The sequence below is a fragment of the Cyclopterus lumpus genome, chromosome 5, assembly GCF_009769545.1.
Source record: "Cyclopterus lumpus isolate fCycLum1 chromosome 5, fCycLum1.pri, whole genome shotgun sequence".
In the NCBI taxonomy this organism is placed as follows: domain Eukaryota; kingdom Metazoa; phylum Chordata; class Actinopteri; order Perciformes; family Cyclopteridae; genus Cyclopterus; species Cyclopterus lumpus.
Window position 1 is genome coordinate 13,512,886 of NC_046970.1, and position 15,891 is coordinate 13,528,776.

The following is a 15,891-nucleotide window of genomic DNA, read 5'->3' on the forward strand; positions in this document are numbered from 1 at the left end:
CTAAGAGACACGTCACCACTACAGGCACGAAGAACAACGATTTAAAGAACCAGTCTCTCCACTGCAAACGTGTTACTCTTTATTTAGAAGACGATAGAACACGTAGTCCGTTTAATTGGTTAATAATAATAATAATAATAATAATAATAATAATAATAATAATATATTTTAACAATAATAATACTTTTGATACTCTTCTTTACTTTGAATGTAGGAACTGTATCATCATTTTTACATAGTATTCCTACATTTGCTTACAGTATGTGGAGGATCTGACGACTTTCTATTTTCGATACCACTGTTCTTCCCTGAATGAACACATTCTTGTCTCCACCAGAGAGCAGCAGTGGCCTGGAGAGGATCTCTGGTCTAATTCAGGAAATGCAGGTTGGCGAGGACAGTTTGACAGAGACAGAGTTTCTCTCATACAAGATTGTTAAGGGTGGAAAAAATAACAAAATGACAATGTCAATAAATGCACAAGCCCTGCAATGAATCGTTTATTTGTAAAGATTATCATGTGACATACATTATTGTTTCCAAGAGACGCTGATTGGTGTCAAATAATATTAAAAGTTATAGGCAACACCATAAACTTTCACCAACAGCCGACGAAGCAGCAAAGACAGCAGTATGATATTATGACCAACAGATGTCTCAGTACATCTCTGAGCCCTAGTCTTTAGCAGAAATGGGGTTATGATGTGTACATTCCTCTCATTTTATCTTTCTTTCTGTCGTTCGTTCTTTCTTTCTTTCTTTGGAGAATGCAGTAAAAAAGTAAAAACGAGTATCAGTCAACAGGATGTCGTAAAAAGTTGCCGAAGCATTTCTCACACATTTGAAAGAGGATGATGGCACACACAGTAGAGAAAGAGCTCAGTCTTTCACAATACTGCCTGAAAACAGATTTCCCATAGCCTTGGGGCACAAGGGAAAAGATAAGGGAGAAGCTCCTCCAACCAAATGAAGCTGCAGCTAAGGCTTTGTCTGTCGATAGACAGGCTCTTCATTCGATTCTTACACTGCAGGACACATGCTGTGTGCTGTGTGCTGAGAGCAGTGTATACAATATAAAATCAATCTACTACAAGTAAAAGTCCTGTATTCAAAAACTTGAGTAAAAAGTAGTAGTATCAGCATACTTAACTACATTATCAAAAGTAAAAGTACTCATCATGCATAAAAACCGTGTGTCAGTCTTACTATTATCTATTCTATTTTTGGATGCATACTTACCACTATAGATGTTTAAGGTGGTGGTAGTTGTAGGTACTTGTTGAGATAGATGGACATATTAATAGATTAAAGGATATACTTAATTTAACTCTGGGGGGAAGTTATCATGTCACAGCAGCAGTACACAAACAAAACCACACACGACTAGTGTACTAGTGCAAAGAAATTAATAAAAAAACACTAGAGTTAAAAGTAAAAAGCATCAAAGTATACCCTTTAAACATGTGCATTCATAAAATTTGCTAATTGATGTTTTGTGTGCAAAGGCGTACTTAATCCTTCAGTTGATCAGAAATATAACTTGTAACTGGAGTAAAATATATATTATTGACCTCTGAGTGTAAAGTGGAGTAGAAGTATATAGTTGGAATATACTGAAGTGCAAACACCTCAAATGTGTACTTAAGTTGAGTACTTCAATAAATTAACTTAATTACATCCCTCCACTGCTGGAGAATGTGCCACCATGTCATACCTGAAACCAGTCTTTCACATTTTAAGGACATAAACTATGAAATATGGTACTTGCAGTTAAAGTAAGACTCAAGACAAAAGTCTAAATGAGACCAAAAAATCCAAATATATTCATAGTTTGTATGCAAGATTTTCTTAATTTTTTTATAGTATCTCTCTTTTTTAAAGAATGCTTATTCACACTTTCTGAGATGAGAAGATAGATACTCTCATGTCTTAGCTGTAAATATGAGGCTCCAGCAAACGGTAAACAACTAGTCTAGCTCTGCTGGCAACCAGAGGACGATTACATAACCCCTTGTAAAAAAACAGCCAATTCTTGTTTGTTGTGTTTTTTTTTTGCCTGGATCATTAAACAAGATACACTGTGTTGATCACTGCACTTTAGAGGTGTTTTGAGTTGCCAGTGTGCACATGGACATATACAAATGTTACTTGGCAGCTGGCGTAACATTAGAGATTTTGACTTAGAATTTCTTTACATTTTCCCTCTGTTCCCATCAGCGAGATAAAAAGGCTCACTTTCACCTCTAATTTGAACTGTTTTGTGTGTGCTTGGTTTACACACACATGGATTTGTAGTTAATATAACTAGATTACTGGGACAAGGGATGTCAGGGGCTTTGGAAAGACCACTATCTGATGTTTAAAGTGACTGGACAATATTATATTCTCTGCCACCTACCTGGAGTGCCCATTAGGTTCTTGTAAGGGGTGGGGTGACAGTGGATACACAAGCAAGAGTGGGAGTATGTCACAATATCTTGACATGGTGACATGGTGATCTTGACATGGTGACTCACTCTTCTCAGACTCTACTCAGCTTTCTCCTGTCTGTCTGCTACCACTGTACGACACTGGTCTGTAAAGAGAAACTTGTTGAGACTGCTCTGCCTCTACACATCTCTCTATCGCTCCTCTTATCAATCCTTGAATGACTGATTCTTCTTATATGTTGGATTGTTTGCGTTCACTGGTGGCTCACTGTTGACCAGGACTATATGCTCTGATGTCTGAGCAGCATTCACTGCTGTGAATCAGATGGTCGTTGTTGTGCTAAACAGCTGCTCTGATCTCTTGGCGACCCACAGACTACTGATACTCTATCACAACATTCATATAGTATATATCTGCTGTACAAGAGGTCAGGGGTTAAGGTCAAGGGTTTTAACTGGCGGATTTAAATGTGATCCAACAGACAAGAGAACATTGTGTCCTTGATCGCATGCACAAGGTTACATAAACATCCACAGATCAGAGAACTCCTCCCTGTAGATATGTTCTCACACAGCATTAGAGGGTTAATGACAAACAGCTTGGCTCTTCAGCTTTATATAACCTGATGGGCCTGTTATATCAAACATGGAGGAAAAAAAATCTCTAAAGCTGGCAATCTGAACATTATCTATCCAGTATAGTTGTTTCCTTTATATCCTAGAGGGCCCAAACACAGCAGCGCTCAGTCTACCACTATGCTACTGGTTATGTGAGGCTGTATCTAGGCTTTGAGCTAAATGCTAACATCATGTTAACATGCTCACAAGAATAATGTTTATAATCACCATCTTAGTTTAGCATGTTAGTATGCTAACATTTAGCTAATTAGCGCAAAAACATGAGGCACAGCAGAGACCGATGGTTCAGCAGGTTTATGGTCATAATCCAAAGAATTGGGCAAATACATGGTTTACCTGATGAAGTAGCTAGATAAAAGGTAAATCACTAAAATGATTACATCCCGAGGGGGGACATGAACCTCTAGTAAAATGCTAACCCATCCAAATTGAGGTTGAGCTATTTCATTGAACACGTTACCTCCCTTATAGCCACACTGCTAACATAGCCAAAACAGTTATCACCATCCATATGCCTTTAGTCCTGCTCAATTTACAGAATAATGACGGGGGGAGGGGGATACAGAACACAGTGACATGGAGTGTCTAAATTGTAGCCCAGGCTTTGTAAATAAAAGCACTTTCACATCCTAGAGGTGAAGAGCAGAGAGGCGTTTGCTGTGTTTGCTTTGGTCATCCTGCTAATCTCACACTAACAACTGTGCTCAGTGCAGCTTCAATGTAACCGTCTTATGCAACCTGTTTAAAGGTTCCCTGATGTCCATGCTCTTAACGTAAACACAGCCATGACAGCCAAAAGACCGCATCAGAGATGAGCAGTCTCTTGTTCTGATTTGCAAAGTGTCTAAAACACAAGACAGCTAAAGCTTTGCTTCTGCTAAACTTAAATAAATACAGCTTAAGCCCAACCAACTAAAGACAACTCTACCTGAACAGGATAGACAACATTTTTTAAAAAGTATCACAATACTACCCATGCTGAAGTCCTATGTGACTCTTAAAAGCAAGACAGTTTCTCTAAGAGAGATAAATGAGCCAACATGAACCCATTGTCAGAGTTCACTTCTATAACCTTTATTACAGTAATTAAAAGATATCCAGCTATAGCTGGTGAGTGTCCTCCATATATGGAAGACTTTTCATTGAAACATCCTGCCCACACTTCCTCCTCCCACAGACACACTCACTTACTATCATCCATCTATGGGCACTGCAATTACTTTAGGGAAAAAGTCTGGTGTCCCGTCATATATGAAGTGGAAAATGTATGCGAGGAGGATTAATGCAGCTATGTTTTAAATAGCAGAGAACCGAAAAAATCCCACAGACAGTAGAATGTGGTGCGAGTGACAAGTCACAACATAATTGTAGTCATCAGGCATAATCCAGATTATTCCAGACTACTAAACGTACACTCATAGCCTTCTTTGCTTGTCTTGTCCTGTCTGGGTTATTTTAAGCACACGTACTCGCACACTTCACTGCGGTTGCTGCAGGGAGAATGAGTGTGCGTGTGCTCTAATGTGGGTACAAATATCTTTCTACTGCAGTTTTACTGTCCGAGAAAGGGCTCACATGCTCACACACTTACTTAAGTGCATGTGTATTGCCTGATTCAGTGGACGTACTTGACATCAATTCATGCTCAAGATTGAAAGAGGAAAAGATGTGTGACTTTGTAATGTGTTGTATTACTGGGGGCACAGAAGTGAAAGACGCTTCACAAAGACGCAGTGACTGACGTGGCACCTGCATTCAGCTCAATCTCAAACTATGTTTGGTCCCTAGAGTCAGGAGTGTTGGGCATTTGCCTGGCATGATTCAGGTCCACCTGGCACTGCATTGTCACCCATCTGTTAAATATGTGAAATACACTAAGAGACAAACAAAGTCCGGTGGACCATGTGACATGAATACACTTTGAGAGCAGCTGTTGAAGGCCTGACACAACCTTGGATGGCAGCTGGTGAGAAATAAGACAAAAACAGTCTGTGACACCACTGAGGAGTTACTTAATCCCAGCTCTCATTTGTCCAACTGAGAAATGCACAAGCCTCTATGTATACGAGCATGTAACCTCAACATTCAGGGCTTCGTTGATCTTGTTCACATGGGGTAAGTGGCACATACAGTTGTTCGCAGCAAGGAGGTCAAGACAATTTCCTCCCTACCATCTATCTATTTAGAAAAGAAAAGAACAGAGTGGAGGAGAATGTCTATCTATCTATCTATCTATCTATCTATCTATCTATCTATCTATCTATCTATCTATCTATCTATCTATCTATCTATCTATCTATCCTATCTATCTATCTATCTATCTATCTATCTATCTATCTATCTATCTTTCTATCTATCTATCTATCTATCTATCTATCTATCTATCTATCTATCTATCTGTCATCTAGTCAAATAGCCGACGGGCCCTCAGGGACAAAGGTTAGGAGGTGATAAGACCTAACATTTAGACAGTGCCAGCAGAGTTACTACTGCTATAGAGTGATAACTTGTGATACAAACTGGCCTCATATGAAAATGGGACACCAGATGTTGAGCACAGCATGTTCAGGTTCAGATGATGGTATCATAAATTCTTCCTCTGATCAACTGTCATTTTTATTCTTCCTCCTGGTGGCTGTGTGTTTGTTATCTGATCACTCCGTTGACCATAGTTCAAGGAGGATTGCATAATATACGGTGACACCAACATCTTTGGACATGATATGTTGTGAGATATCCTAACATGCACCAATACCGACACACACCTTCCCTTTTACAATTATTTAATATTTAAACTGTTTACATATTTTCTTTTTCTCGCAGCAGATACTGTTCATTTTTTTCCATTGAATAAACACCTATAAATAATCTAAAAGCATTGCTTTTTCCCTGGAGGATCAGCTTTACACTAACTTTACTTTATATGATACCTTTAATGTTCCTGAGGTATACAGCACAGTACAGTTGCTTGGAATTACATATTCTGTAATGTCTTTTATGGTTACATTGTTCAAGAGTACAATTGGCTTCCACGTCCCCACAAAGTGTGATTGCTTGTTGGGTAGTGGTCTCCTTTTGATCTGGATCATAGCTTCTATTTCCAAACTTTTGAGTAGTGGTCCGTGGACAATGTTATATACATTGTGTATCCTTTTTCATTCAAGATCTCAATATTTAGCTGTTTTAAAAAAATGTTTTAAAAGTTGTTTTTTTTAGCCCCCCAGTGCTAAGATGACACAAGGTTGATATTGGGATCAGTCGTCCCGTCTTTTATAAAATTGTTTTGCAAGGTACCAAAATAAATATTGGGTTTTCCAGGCCATATTTCAGCTTTAGTTCTTGAAAGCTCTTACATTTCCAAACTTTGAGTATAATATATAGAGCTGTGTCTTTGCTCATGTCTGGGTTTTTTAAAGCTTACACTTCTCTGTTGTTGCTGCAGGGAGAGTTAGAGTGCATGTGCTGTACTGCAGACTCCACTTTTTTCACATCCTGTTTGTTTGACGGAGAAATGGCTTCTCTTTTGCAGAACGAGATCATGTCTGCAACAGAATGCCTTTAAAGCCATCGGGCGGATAAGCTCAGGTTGGCCCAGAATGAAGATAAGAAATTCCATAAACTTTGATCTGTGACGACTGTCATACCTTGTGCTCCGACACCAACATGTTTTACAGGTCCTGAATTGTGTAACCACATACACATCACCACCTTGCATTACGGTATCATCGGAGTAGGTGTAATCACACCAGCTCTTACATCATCATTCACAGGTATCCGTGGGCTATTGGGGTCTTCAGTCAGATCTTGTACATTGCAAAACCACTATTTTGATCCAATAACATTGAGTTTGATCACACTTACAGTAAAAGTGCAACCCATGACTAACTGATGTTTTGTTGTAAGATTTTTGAATCAAGCAAGCTACCTAATACTGTGAAAACAATTGGATTCATGTTTTCATTTTACTCTTGAAATGAGTTAAGCCACCCATTGCATTTTGTGGTGCAGAAAAGCCAAAAAGACCAGTGCTGTTGCCATGGTTAATGTCACTGTAACAAAATTCAGTTCAGTTACCAAGGCAACTGTCAGTGTTGCACACAACATACAACACAGACAAAACACAGACAAATGAGCCCACTCATCCAAAGAGTGAAGAAATGCCTCATTACACAGGGTACAGAGAGCGGTCTTCTTCCTTCATTCAAATATGTATAAGCTTGAGTCTATGCCATAAAGAAGAGAATCATATTCAGCTAAATCTGATTTGATGCAGGCAGCAGAGGAGCAAGGAAGATTCAGTTCCTTTTTAGATGTAGAAAGAGGAAATGATAATCCTGTCATCTCGTGCCTCGTGCTATCATGTATCACCAACCCCCCCGTGTCCTTGACAGACAGATAAGAGACAGAAGGACATCAATTCAATTCAATTCAATTCAGTTATTTTGTATAGCCCCAATATCACAAATTACAAATTTGCCGTCAGAGGGCTTACAATCTGTACACATACGACATCCCTGTCCCAGGACCTCACATCGGATCAGGAAAAACTCCCCAAAAATAACCTTTCACAGGGAAAAAAGGGAAGAAACCTTCAGGAGAGCAACAGAGGAGGAATCCCTCTCCCGGATGGACAGCTGCAATAGATGTCATGTGTACAGAATGAACAGCATTACAAAGTTACATGAATATGACAATGTATGAATGGACCTCCAATCCATGAAACAGAAGGAGGTAGAGAGGAGAGGGGGGCGGGGCGCATCAGCAGAGCCAACGCGGGAGGCCGGTTTCACCAGGCAGGAGGCATCAAACACCGCCAGGTCCAATGGACCCTATGAGACGTGAAGTCACAACGACTCCGGGGAGGAAGCAGAGTTAATAAGGTGCAATGGAAATTCATCCATAAGGAGAGAGAGAAGAGGAGATAGGTGCTCAGTGTATCCTAAAACATCCCCCAGCAGCCTTTAAGCCATATAGCAGCATAATCAAGGGGCTCGACCAGGGCAAACCTGATTCAGCCCTAACTATAAACACTATTAAAGAGGAAAGTCTTAAATCTACTCTTGAATGAGGTGACTGTGTCTGCCTCCCGGACTGAAAGTGGAAGCTGGTTCCATAAAAGAGGAGCTTGATAACTCACACTGACAATAGCTTCACAAATGTAAACATAAGGAACCTTAACCCAAACTGAATTTGAACCAGCTCAATTCATTCAAGCACAAAATCTACCCATGTCTACACTTTTCCTCTTATTTAATTGGTTTGATATATGCATGAATGATGTTGTGAATGAATTTTGCACACCAAGTGTGGGTATGTCGGGTCATCAGAAGGCTCTGATTCAGTCTGTTCCAGCTCAGTGAACTGGGATCTGACGATGTGCTTGCTGCATGATGCTCCTGAGGGCCTACTCGACTCAATTCACGCCATACAATCGTTTTAGGGTTGAAAGGAGGTTGGTGCTACTGCATCTACGTCATCACCTAGCCTTTAGAAATGTCCCCAATAACCCCACCCTTCATGTAAAACAGTTGTTCTGTGGACTTACCCTCCTTCGCTCAGGGTGTTTTCTGGCACTTATTTAACCAGGGAGTTGAGAGCTCAGGGTATACTTCCTAAAACAAATAGTGGTCATCTGAGGTTGCTGCTTGCTAACACCTCGCAATACTTCCTGCTTAGCATTACGGCTCAACAGGAAGTTTTTCATGTTTTTAAGTGTATAATCTGAGCCCTAGTGCAGGATCAGTCACCGATGTCACTGCTGAATGGCAACTAGGCCAAAAACCTCAACTTAACTGCTTAAAAATGAAACTCTGTAGCTATGATGACGCATGCAACGTGAGGTTTGCAATGTTTATATTTACACTATTTCAAGCATATTGTGCAAACAAAAGGTCAAACCTGAACGAGGAAAGCCTGTTCCTTAGGTATAGGTACTTTCCTGAGGTTGGATTTTGCATTTAAATTTCACAACAAAAAAACACCACACCAGCTGCTACCGTTTTGGCTGCAAATCACATTGTAACTCCTTGTTATCCTTGTTACTGCATAGAGTAATGTCAGTAATGTCCTTAATACTACCATCACTTCAGAAACAATTTATTTTATTTTTTCGATCAGGTACATCAACTTCAAACAACAACAACAACAACATTGTCAGCAGAGCCCAAGTCGTGGTTTTGTCTCGCTCTACCTTTTAGTCTTTGGGCTTCAGATTCCATCTTACTGTGGAGAAAAACAACATTTATGGATCTAAGGGCTATTTAACTCAGTTGTGTGTAAACAGAGCTTTCTTCTGCCAGGTGAAGCATTACAATAGACTGAACTAAAGATGATTCACAGGTGGCCTCAATGATAATGTTCACACAAATCAGGTTTACTAAAACTTACATTTGAATCAGTTGTCAACCTGGTTAGATATTAGATGCTTGTACCACTGTTTCCATTGATCCGGCTGAGATAAAAACGACTTCATAGTGACTCTAAGTCTATAAATGTCTCCATACACTTTTAAGATATGCAAATAACCTAAATGAACACAATGTGGACAGTAGTTTTTACAACAAATGAATGCCTTTATTTGTCAAGACACTGTTAACACACAGGTATACAAGAGAACCATTGTCTCTTGCAATAATAAAATAAATCAAAGTTGGTATCAGAACAGATAAGAGTGGTAGTATGGAATGTAGCAGTTTCCATTTTATTTATTTTTTTAAACAATCCTTTCAAATAAAATAATCTCTATATAGTCTTTGTAGCTAGTGTTTTTAATTAATATATTCTCTTTGTTTAGTCAAAGTTTCAGGAATGAAGAGGAGAAATCAGACAACAAGGACAGTGACAAAACAAGGATATTACCCCCTCAAAAAGCATTTTGTATATATGCAAAAAAGTACAAGGAGAGGCAACTGTTGAAAAAAGGAAAATCCCTTCTTCTAGACCAAAATAATCTTGTTCTTCCACCAAAAGTGTAAATACGAGTTCCCGGTGGACATAAAAACCATGTTTGTTGCAAGGGTCTGAAGAGACTCCAATAATAACCGAAAATGTCCTTCTCCGAAGCTTAAGTTTTCAATTGCTACAAAAAGGTACAGACCTAGCCAGCCACGGTCAGCTTGTACAGTCAACTTCCCCACAAGTAATGTGCTGTTTAGGACCGTCAGTCCAAAATTCATCCCCCCCCCCCCCCCCCCCCCAAAACAAACCGTATGTCATATCACAGGTAAAGCACCACGTCCTGGCTCCTAGAACTACACTTGAGGTTCAATTATCTCGCTTTCTCTCTCAGAGAGAACTTAACAATAAAGAAACTCGTCTGTACCAGAGGAGGAGAGGGGAAGGTCGGTCCTAGGGTACTACAGGAGTCCCTGTGTTTGTTGAACGACCGCCGTCTCATACAACGTCTCCCCTACTATGTATAACAAAGAAAAGGAGCAGTCCCAGAAAGAGAAAAGTGCAAGTAAGGGCACAGGACGCCCTGTCCTCTGTCAGGTGAGGGAGAGCGTGGGAACAACCACAGACTCTCCCCTGACCCCGAGGTGTCTGATGTTCCTTCCAAGAAGAGAAGTGTCAGACCCCCAAGTAGGCGTAAGGGCGATGCACCTCTGAGTAGCAGGGTTTCAGTGAGCTCTTCCCATGCTGTAAATTTAGACCATGTTCAATTCAGTCCAGCCTCAATCAGTACTGTGATCCTCCAGCTCGGAGATAATGGTTATCAGGTTCTGGAGGCCGAAAATGAAACCACTGTCCTGGCCTTCATGCACCACACTGTCCTCTCCATAGTGCCGACAGGTAGTGTGAGCAAAGTCAATCATGCGCACGTCTACCGCGGGGCTCTTGGTCTCTCCTGTGCTGTGGGAGGAGCGACTGCTGCCACTGTTGCTGCTCCCTCCGGCCACACCAGCACCGCCACCTGCTGAGGAAGATCGAGGGAAACCAAAGGCCCCTTCCTCTTCCTCCTCCTCCCCTTCATCATCATCATCAGATGGCTCATCATCATCACCTTCTTCCCCACCACGGTGTCTGGGTCTAGTACGAGTCCTGGGAGGGTTTCCATCATAGATGATGAGCAGGGAGCTGGAGTAGAAGCGGTAAGACTCGCAGGCCTCCAAGGCAGCTTGCATTTCCCGGAGTCTGCGCAGCACTGGGGACAGCAGCTCTCGCCGTAGGCGACACCCATTGTGGAAGAACTGATAGAGCGCCTCCTTGAAGCCGGCAAGGGTCAATTTACGGCCGTGGTACTTATTCATGAACATCAGCTGGCCTGAGTCTGACTGGTACACCTGCAGGTTACACAGAAACATGAGGACTACAGCTCCACAAGTAACCAATACAAAAAAACTTGATTGCAAAGGAGTTGTGTTGCATCTCTACCGTACCTGCATGCCACAAAGTCGCACTCCAATAGAAGCAGATGTGCTCTGTTGACACTTGCGAATCTGATTGGCTTTCTTCTCCTCTGATGCATCATCTCCATGTTGGCGAGTTCCCATCTTCAAGTCTAAGACACACGGTACAGTGTAGCGCCATGTCAGGTTCTCCAAAAGAATAAATTCTGTGAAAGGGGGTTAAGGATCACACAATGACAAAAGACCTTCAAACTAACTCATTGTGCGTGTTTATTTTAACATCAAAGACCCATCTGTCTACTTCAGTGCACACTTGGGCACCCAGTACCGACTGTTCATTGATGAAAGGATACTGTATTGGTTACGGTGCTTTGCATTCTCCTTCATCCTTTGTAAGTGCTGCTGATGACATTTGAGACTCCAGGGGTTGTGTTTGATCTGTGGCACAACGTTGCCCTTTTCCAGGCTGAAGTAGAGAACCTCGGCCTGCTGCTGCATCTCATCACGGTTATAACTGCAAAAGTGACAATGCAGCATTGGTGTTACAGAACACATTAATGAAGTGTCTCATCGTTTATGAAACAATATGGTTTTCTGACAAGCACCCTCACCTCATGATCTTGTCTTCTTTACGGCTGTTTCGTGCTCTGTCTTTGCTGTAGTTGTCGTTCTCCAGAAGCAACGAGGACTGCTTCTTGTTGCTCAACTTCAGCATCTTGCTCTTGGGCTCACAGTCTGCCGAGGGATCTTTGTTTTCCAGGTCCCCAGATTCACTGTGGAGGGGGTAGGCGATGAGGCACAGGTTCCCTTCCTCATCTTCTTCGAAACTGACTGACACTACACCTGAGAGAGGGGGAAAAGGAGCACCAGAGAGCCATTATTAGTACTGAATTTATAAGTCAATTATTTAGGTTATCATTTATAACTTTGGGAACCATATTAAATAGCAATGTGTCCAATTAAAAGAGACCATGCTTCACCAAATCTTTTATTCACATTTAAAAATATATTTCCAGAAAGATATTGACACATTCAGACAGCCATCTGCATGTTCACATGCATAATCTCCACATGTATAAACACACACATAAACATGTTAAATGGCAGTTAAGACTATGTATGTGACAGACAAGTGAAAGTGGAAAGTCGGATATTAACAATCAGCGCATTTGATATCAAGAGCAACATATGTCCATAACTCATTCAGGAAACGAGACAAAATACCACACAAGGCTGAAATGTGTCAAACTCAGCAGGACATTTATTAATTAATCTCTAAACATCCTTATGAAAACACACAATCAGTCATTATACAGAGTTACAAGCAGTCTGCAATGACATAAGAAAATGAAGTACAGATCTCTATTTCCACATACAAATAAGCAACAGAGAAGAGTTACCATGATTCAGTGACAATCAGTCTGTCTACACAGTTCATAAAACCTTAAATGAACCCAGAACATTTAAAAGACGTTTTGCAATTTGTTGAGTGGAATACCAACCCGTTTCACAAACTCAAAAACAAACGAGAGGGGAGGAAGGTATAGAATCATCGTAATGAACAATGAAATACAGTCTACCTTAATGCCAACGATAATTTATAACATGATCCACCGTAAACCCCCCCTGTCCCGAGTAAAAGTCCCTAAAAGGACCTGTGTGTGCAGGGTGGGGGAGGTGTAGCACTGAGAATAAACATCACAGCTGCAGCGGCTGATACAGATAAACCAAAAGACAGGAAGGAAGGATGTGGACAAAACTGACCGGCAGAGAAAGTGGCAGAGATATCGACACAGCATCCACATCAATACACAATACATTTTGCATCCAACAAAACAAGTAGTAGTTCATAAAACAGCCACTGGATAGCAGAGAATTAACAGCCATTTACCCTAAGAACAACCTCACCAAGACACCAAAATGCATTGGATTGATTTAGCGTGTTAAATCGTGGGCCTGAGGACCCAGCATTTATGTTTCTTCCGGAGCCCTGGACATGGCTGATGTCATGGCTTTGACATTACCATCCTGCAGGAGGCCCTGCCTCTTCCTTATGGACTCTGCTGTCCACTCAGAGCTGCGCTGTCATCACACCACCTCAGTGAGTGTGGGAATTTATGAGTCACTCCGACTTAATTTACAAGAGGGGCTCGTAAATTTGTGAAACGGGTACATCAATTAATATGTGTATAGCCTGATTGGCTGTAGTATAATAATCAGGTTTTGACATACTAACTAACTTGTCTACATCTATGAATTTCTTCTTTATTCTGATTACAGGCCACTAAAAGATGTCACTGAAATGCCCTTTTAAATGGCTTTAGCTACAAGTTAATGAACACCACACATTACTACGTTCTTTAAAATGAAAAAGCACAACTCTTCCACTTATTATTGTGTGGAATGTAGAAAGAGCCTTCTACAATCTACTCTTCATAACCCCACTTCTCATTCTGGGACTTTTTATAGTCCCACACTGCATTACTGATGAGTCAGGTAGGTAGGTAGATATATACTTTATTCATCTGCAGGGGGAATTTGGTTGTAGCAGGAGCAAGCAGGGTTACAATAAAAGTAAACATAAAATATTAAGTAAATATTAAGTGTGAAAATGAAAAAATGCACAATATATACACAATACAATAGCACTGTATACAGTGTATATACAGTGAAAGCGGCGTATGGTTTCCAGTGTGTCTTTCCTCTGTCATATGGCCACCTTAAGACTTCTGTATCAGAATGTACACGGTGTCATTGTCTGGGGCTGAGACCCAACCAGAGGAACACTATGTTTTAATTCCATGTGTGTGGATGACACTGTGTATTTGTGTACATGTTTCTGTGACGGACCTAGACATCTCCTCAAGTGACTTGTGAATAACTTTACTGGCGATCGGTCCCGTTTATTTTTTGATCCCTGTGGAACTTAAGCCGTCTATAAAAACTGGCACGACACATGAAAGTCCTCTGGCTACTCGTCCTAGTCAGGCCCTCAAGCCTGGCGGCTGCTGCTGGAAAGACCCCCCCCCCCCCCATCCCCTCCAGGTGACCGTGAGGGTCACATCCAGAAAACTGGCTGAGGTGCCTGCAAATTGCTCCAACATGACATATTATGTAGCCATTTAAAAGAGAAATATATCGACGTATAAATATAAAAACGTTCCATATTGTATGTTTGTGGTGTACACTATGTTCTTTGAGACCTTGCAGTAATCCATTACAACCACACGTCACCCACAGCTAAATAACATCCTTACAATTTGAACATATTTAAAAATAATAATAATCATTGCAATGTGTTATTAAATTCAACACTAAGTGCCTTGACGTTGTAAACGTGAGCACAAAAATAAAGAAAAAGGCTTGAAGCTGGGTACCGTTACTAAAACAACACGCAGCTTTGTGATGGGGGTCTTACCTTTATACTGAGGGGTGAACTTCCTCATCTCCGGAGGAAGGCTCTTGTAGAACTGGTGCTCCCGCGGTATGAGCGGTTTGCATATAGTTTGTTCCCCAAACCGGAGCACACAGGAGTGGCCTCCCACCTGGTGCACGAAGGGCTCAAGCATCACCCCTTTTCCGGGAAAAGGAGTCCCGTCCGCCTGCATGAGGGCTTCCAGAGCGGGACTCATCCTCACTCCGCATCGGACAACTGAGCTGGGGGGACCCACGTCGCTCTGGATGCAAGAGGCTCGGCCGCTCGCTTGGCTCCCTATCCTCGATCTCTTCTCTGTTAGCTCGCGCGAGGGCGCTACTGGTCGCCTCCACAAGCACAGCAGTGGGGAAAAACAAAGGGCTGGACAGGAAGGACAGCGACAACGACTAAATCCCTTATTCTCCCTCTTTTCCTTTACGAAGGAGCCATTTTAAAACTCCTCCGTTGTGTTGGATAATCTCCGTATTTGAATGTGTAATAAAACGCTACTTACGCAGCTTTAGAGCTGCTTAAAACGTTTTCAAGCGACGGTCGTTTCCGTTGCGCGGCTGCTACCGAAAGTGACGCCAGAGCTGATCCTCTAGCTAGAAAAACAACAGAGACAGCCAAGTAAATCCCGCCTATATTCGCAACTGGCCAATCACAGAGCCGTAGCTGTCGCTGGGAGGAGACAAGGCACCGAGGAGAGGATCAAGCAGATCGAGCAAACAAAGAGGAAGGAGAGAAAACATGGGGGAGGGGTGAACAGGAAAAATACTCGACTCAAAAACAAAACACTCGCTGATGGCATTGTTTTCAATGTACTTGCGAGTTACTTTGGAGACAGACTGCCGGATGTTAGTTTAATCGTATTATTGTAACATCAAATGGCAGTGGAGACTAAATACAGCAGGGAATTTAAAATGGCAGAAGGAAATCGAAACTGCACATCTCTCTTTGATTATAAAATTACGACTTTCGTTTCAGCAATAAGATGGGTAAACATGAAGGGTGAGTTTAGGTGGCACAAAAAGCCAGGAATTAACTGAGCGACTAATGC

At 41.5% G+C, this 15,891-nt stretch overlaps 1 protein-coding gene across 1 annotated transcript; it reads right to left on the minus strand.

The window, feature by feature from the left end:
- Positions 1 to 9,619: 9,619 nt before the first annotated feature.
- Positions 9,620 to 15,443, minus strand: LOC117730782 (inositol hexakisphosphate kinase 2-like). Its single transcript, XM_034532760.1, has 5 exons — positions 14,835 to 15,443; positions 12,028 to 12,259; positions 11,770 to 11,930; positions 11,447 to 11,622; positions 9,620 to 11,350 (listed from the first exon to the last, which is right to left on the minus strand). Exons 1-5 carry the CDS (start codon positions 15,046 to 15,048, stop codon positions 10,742 to 10,744), a joined length of 1,392 nt encoding a protein of 463 aa, XP_034388651.1. The 5' UTR covers positions 15,049 to 15,443; the 3' UTR covers positions 9,620 to 10,741.
- Between the last annotated feature and the right edge of the window lie 448 nt (positions 15,444 to 15,891).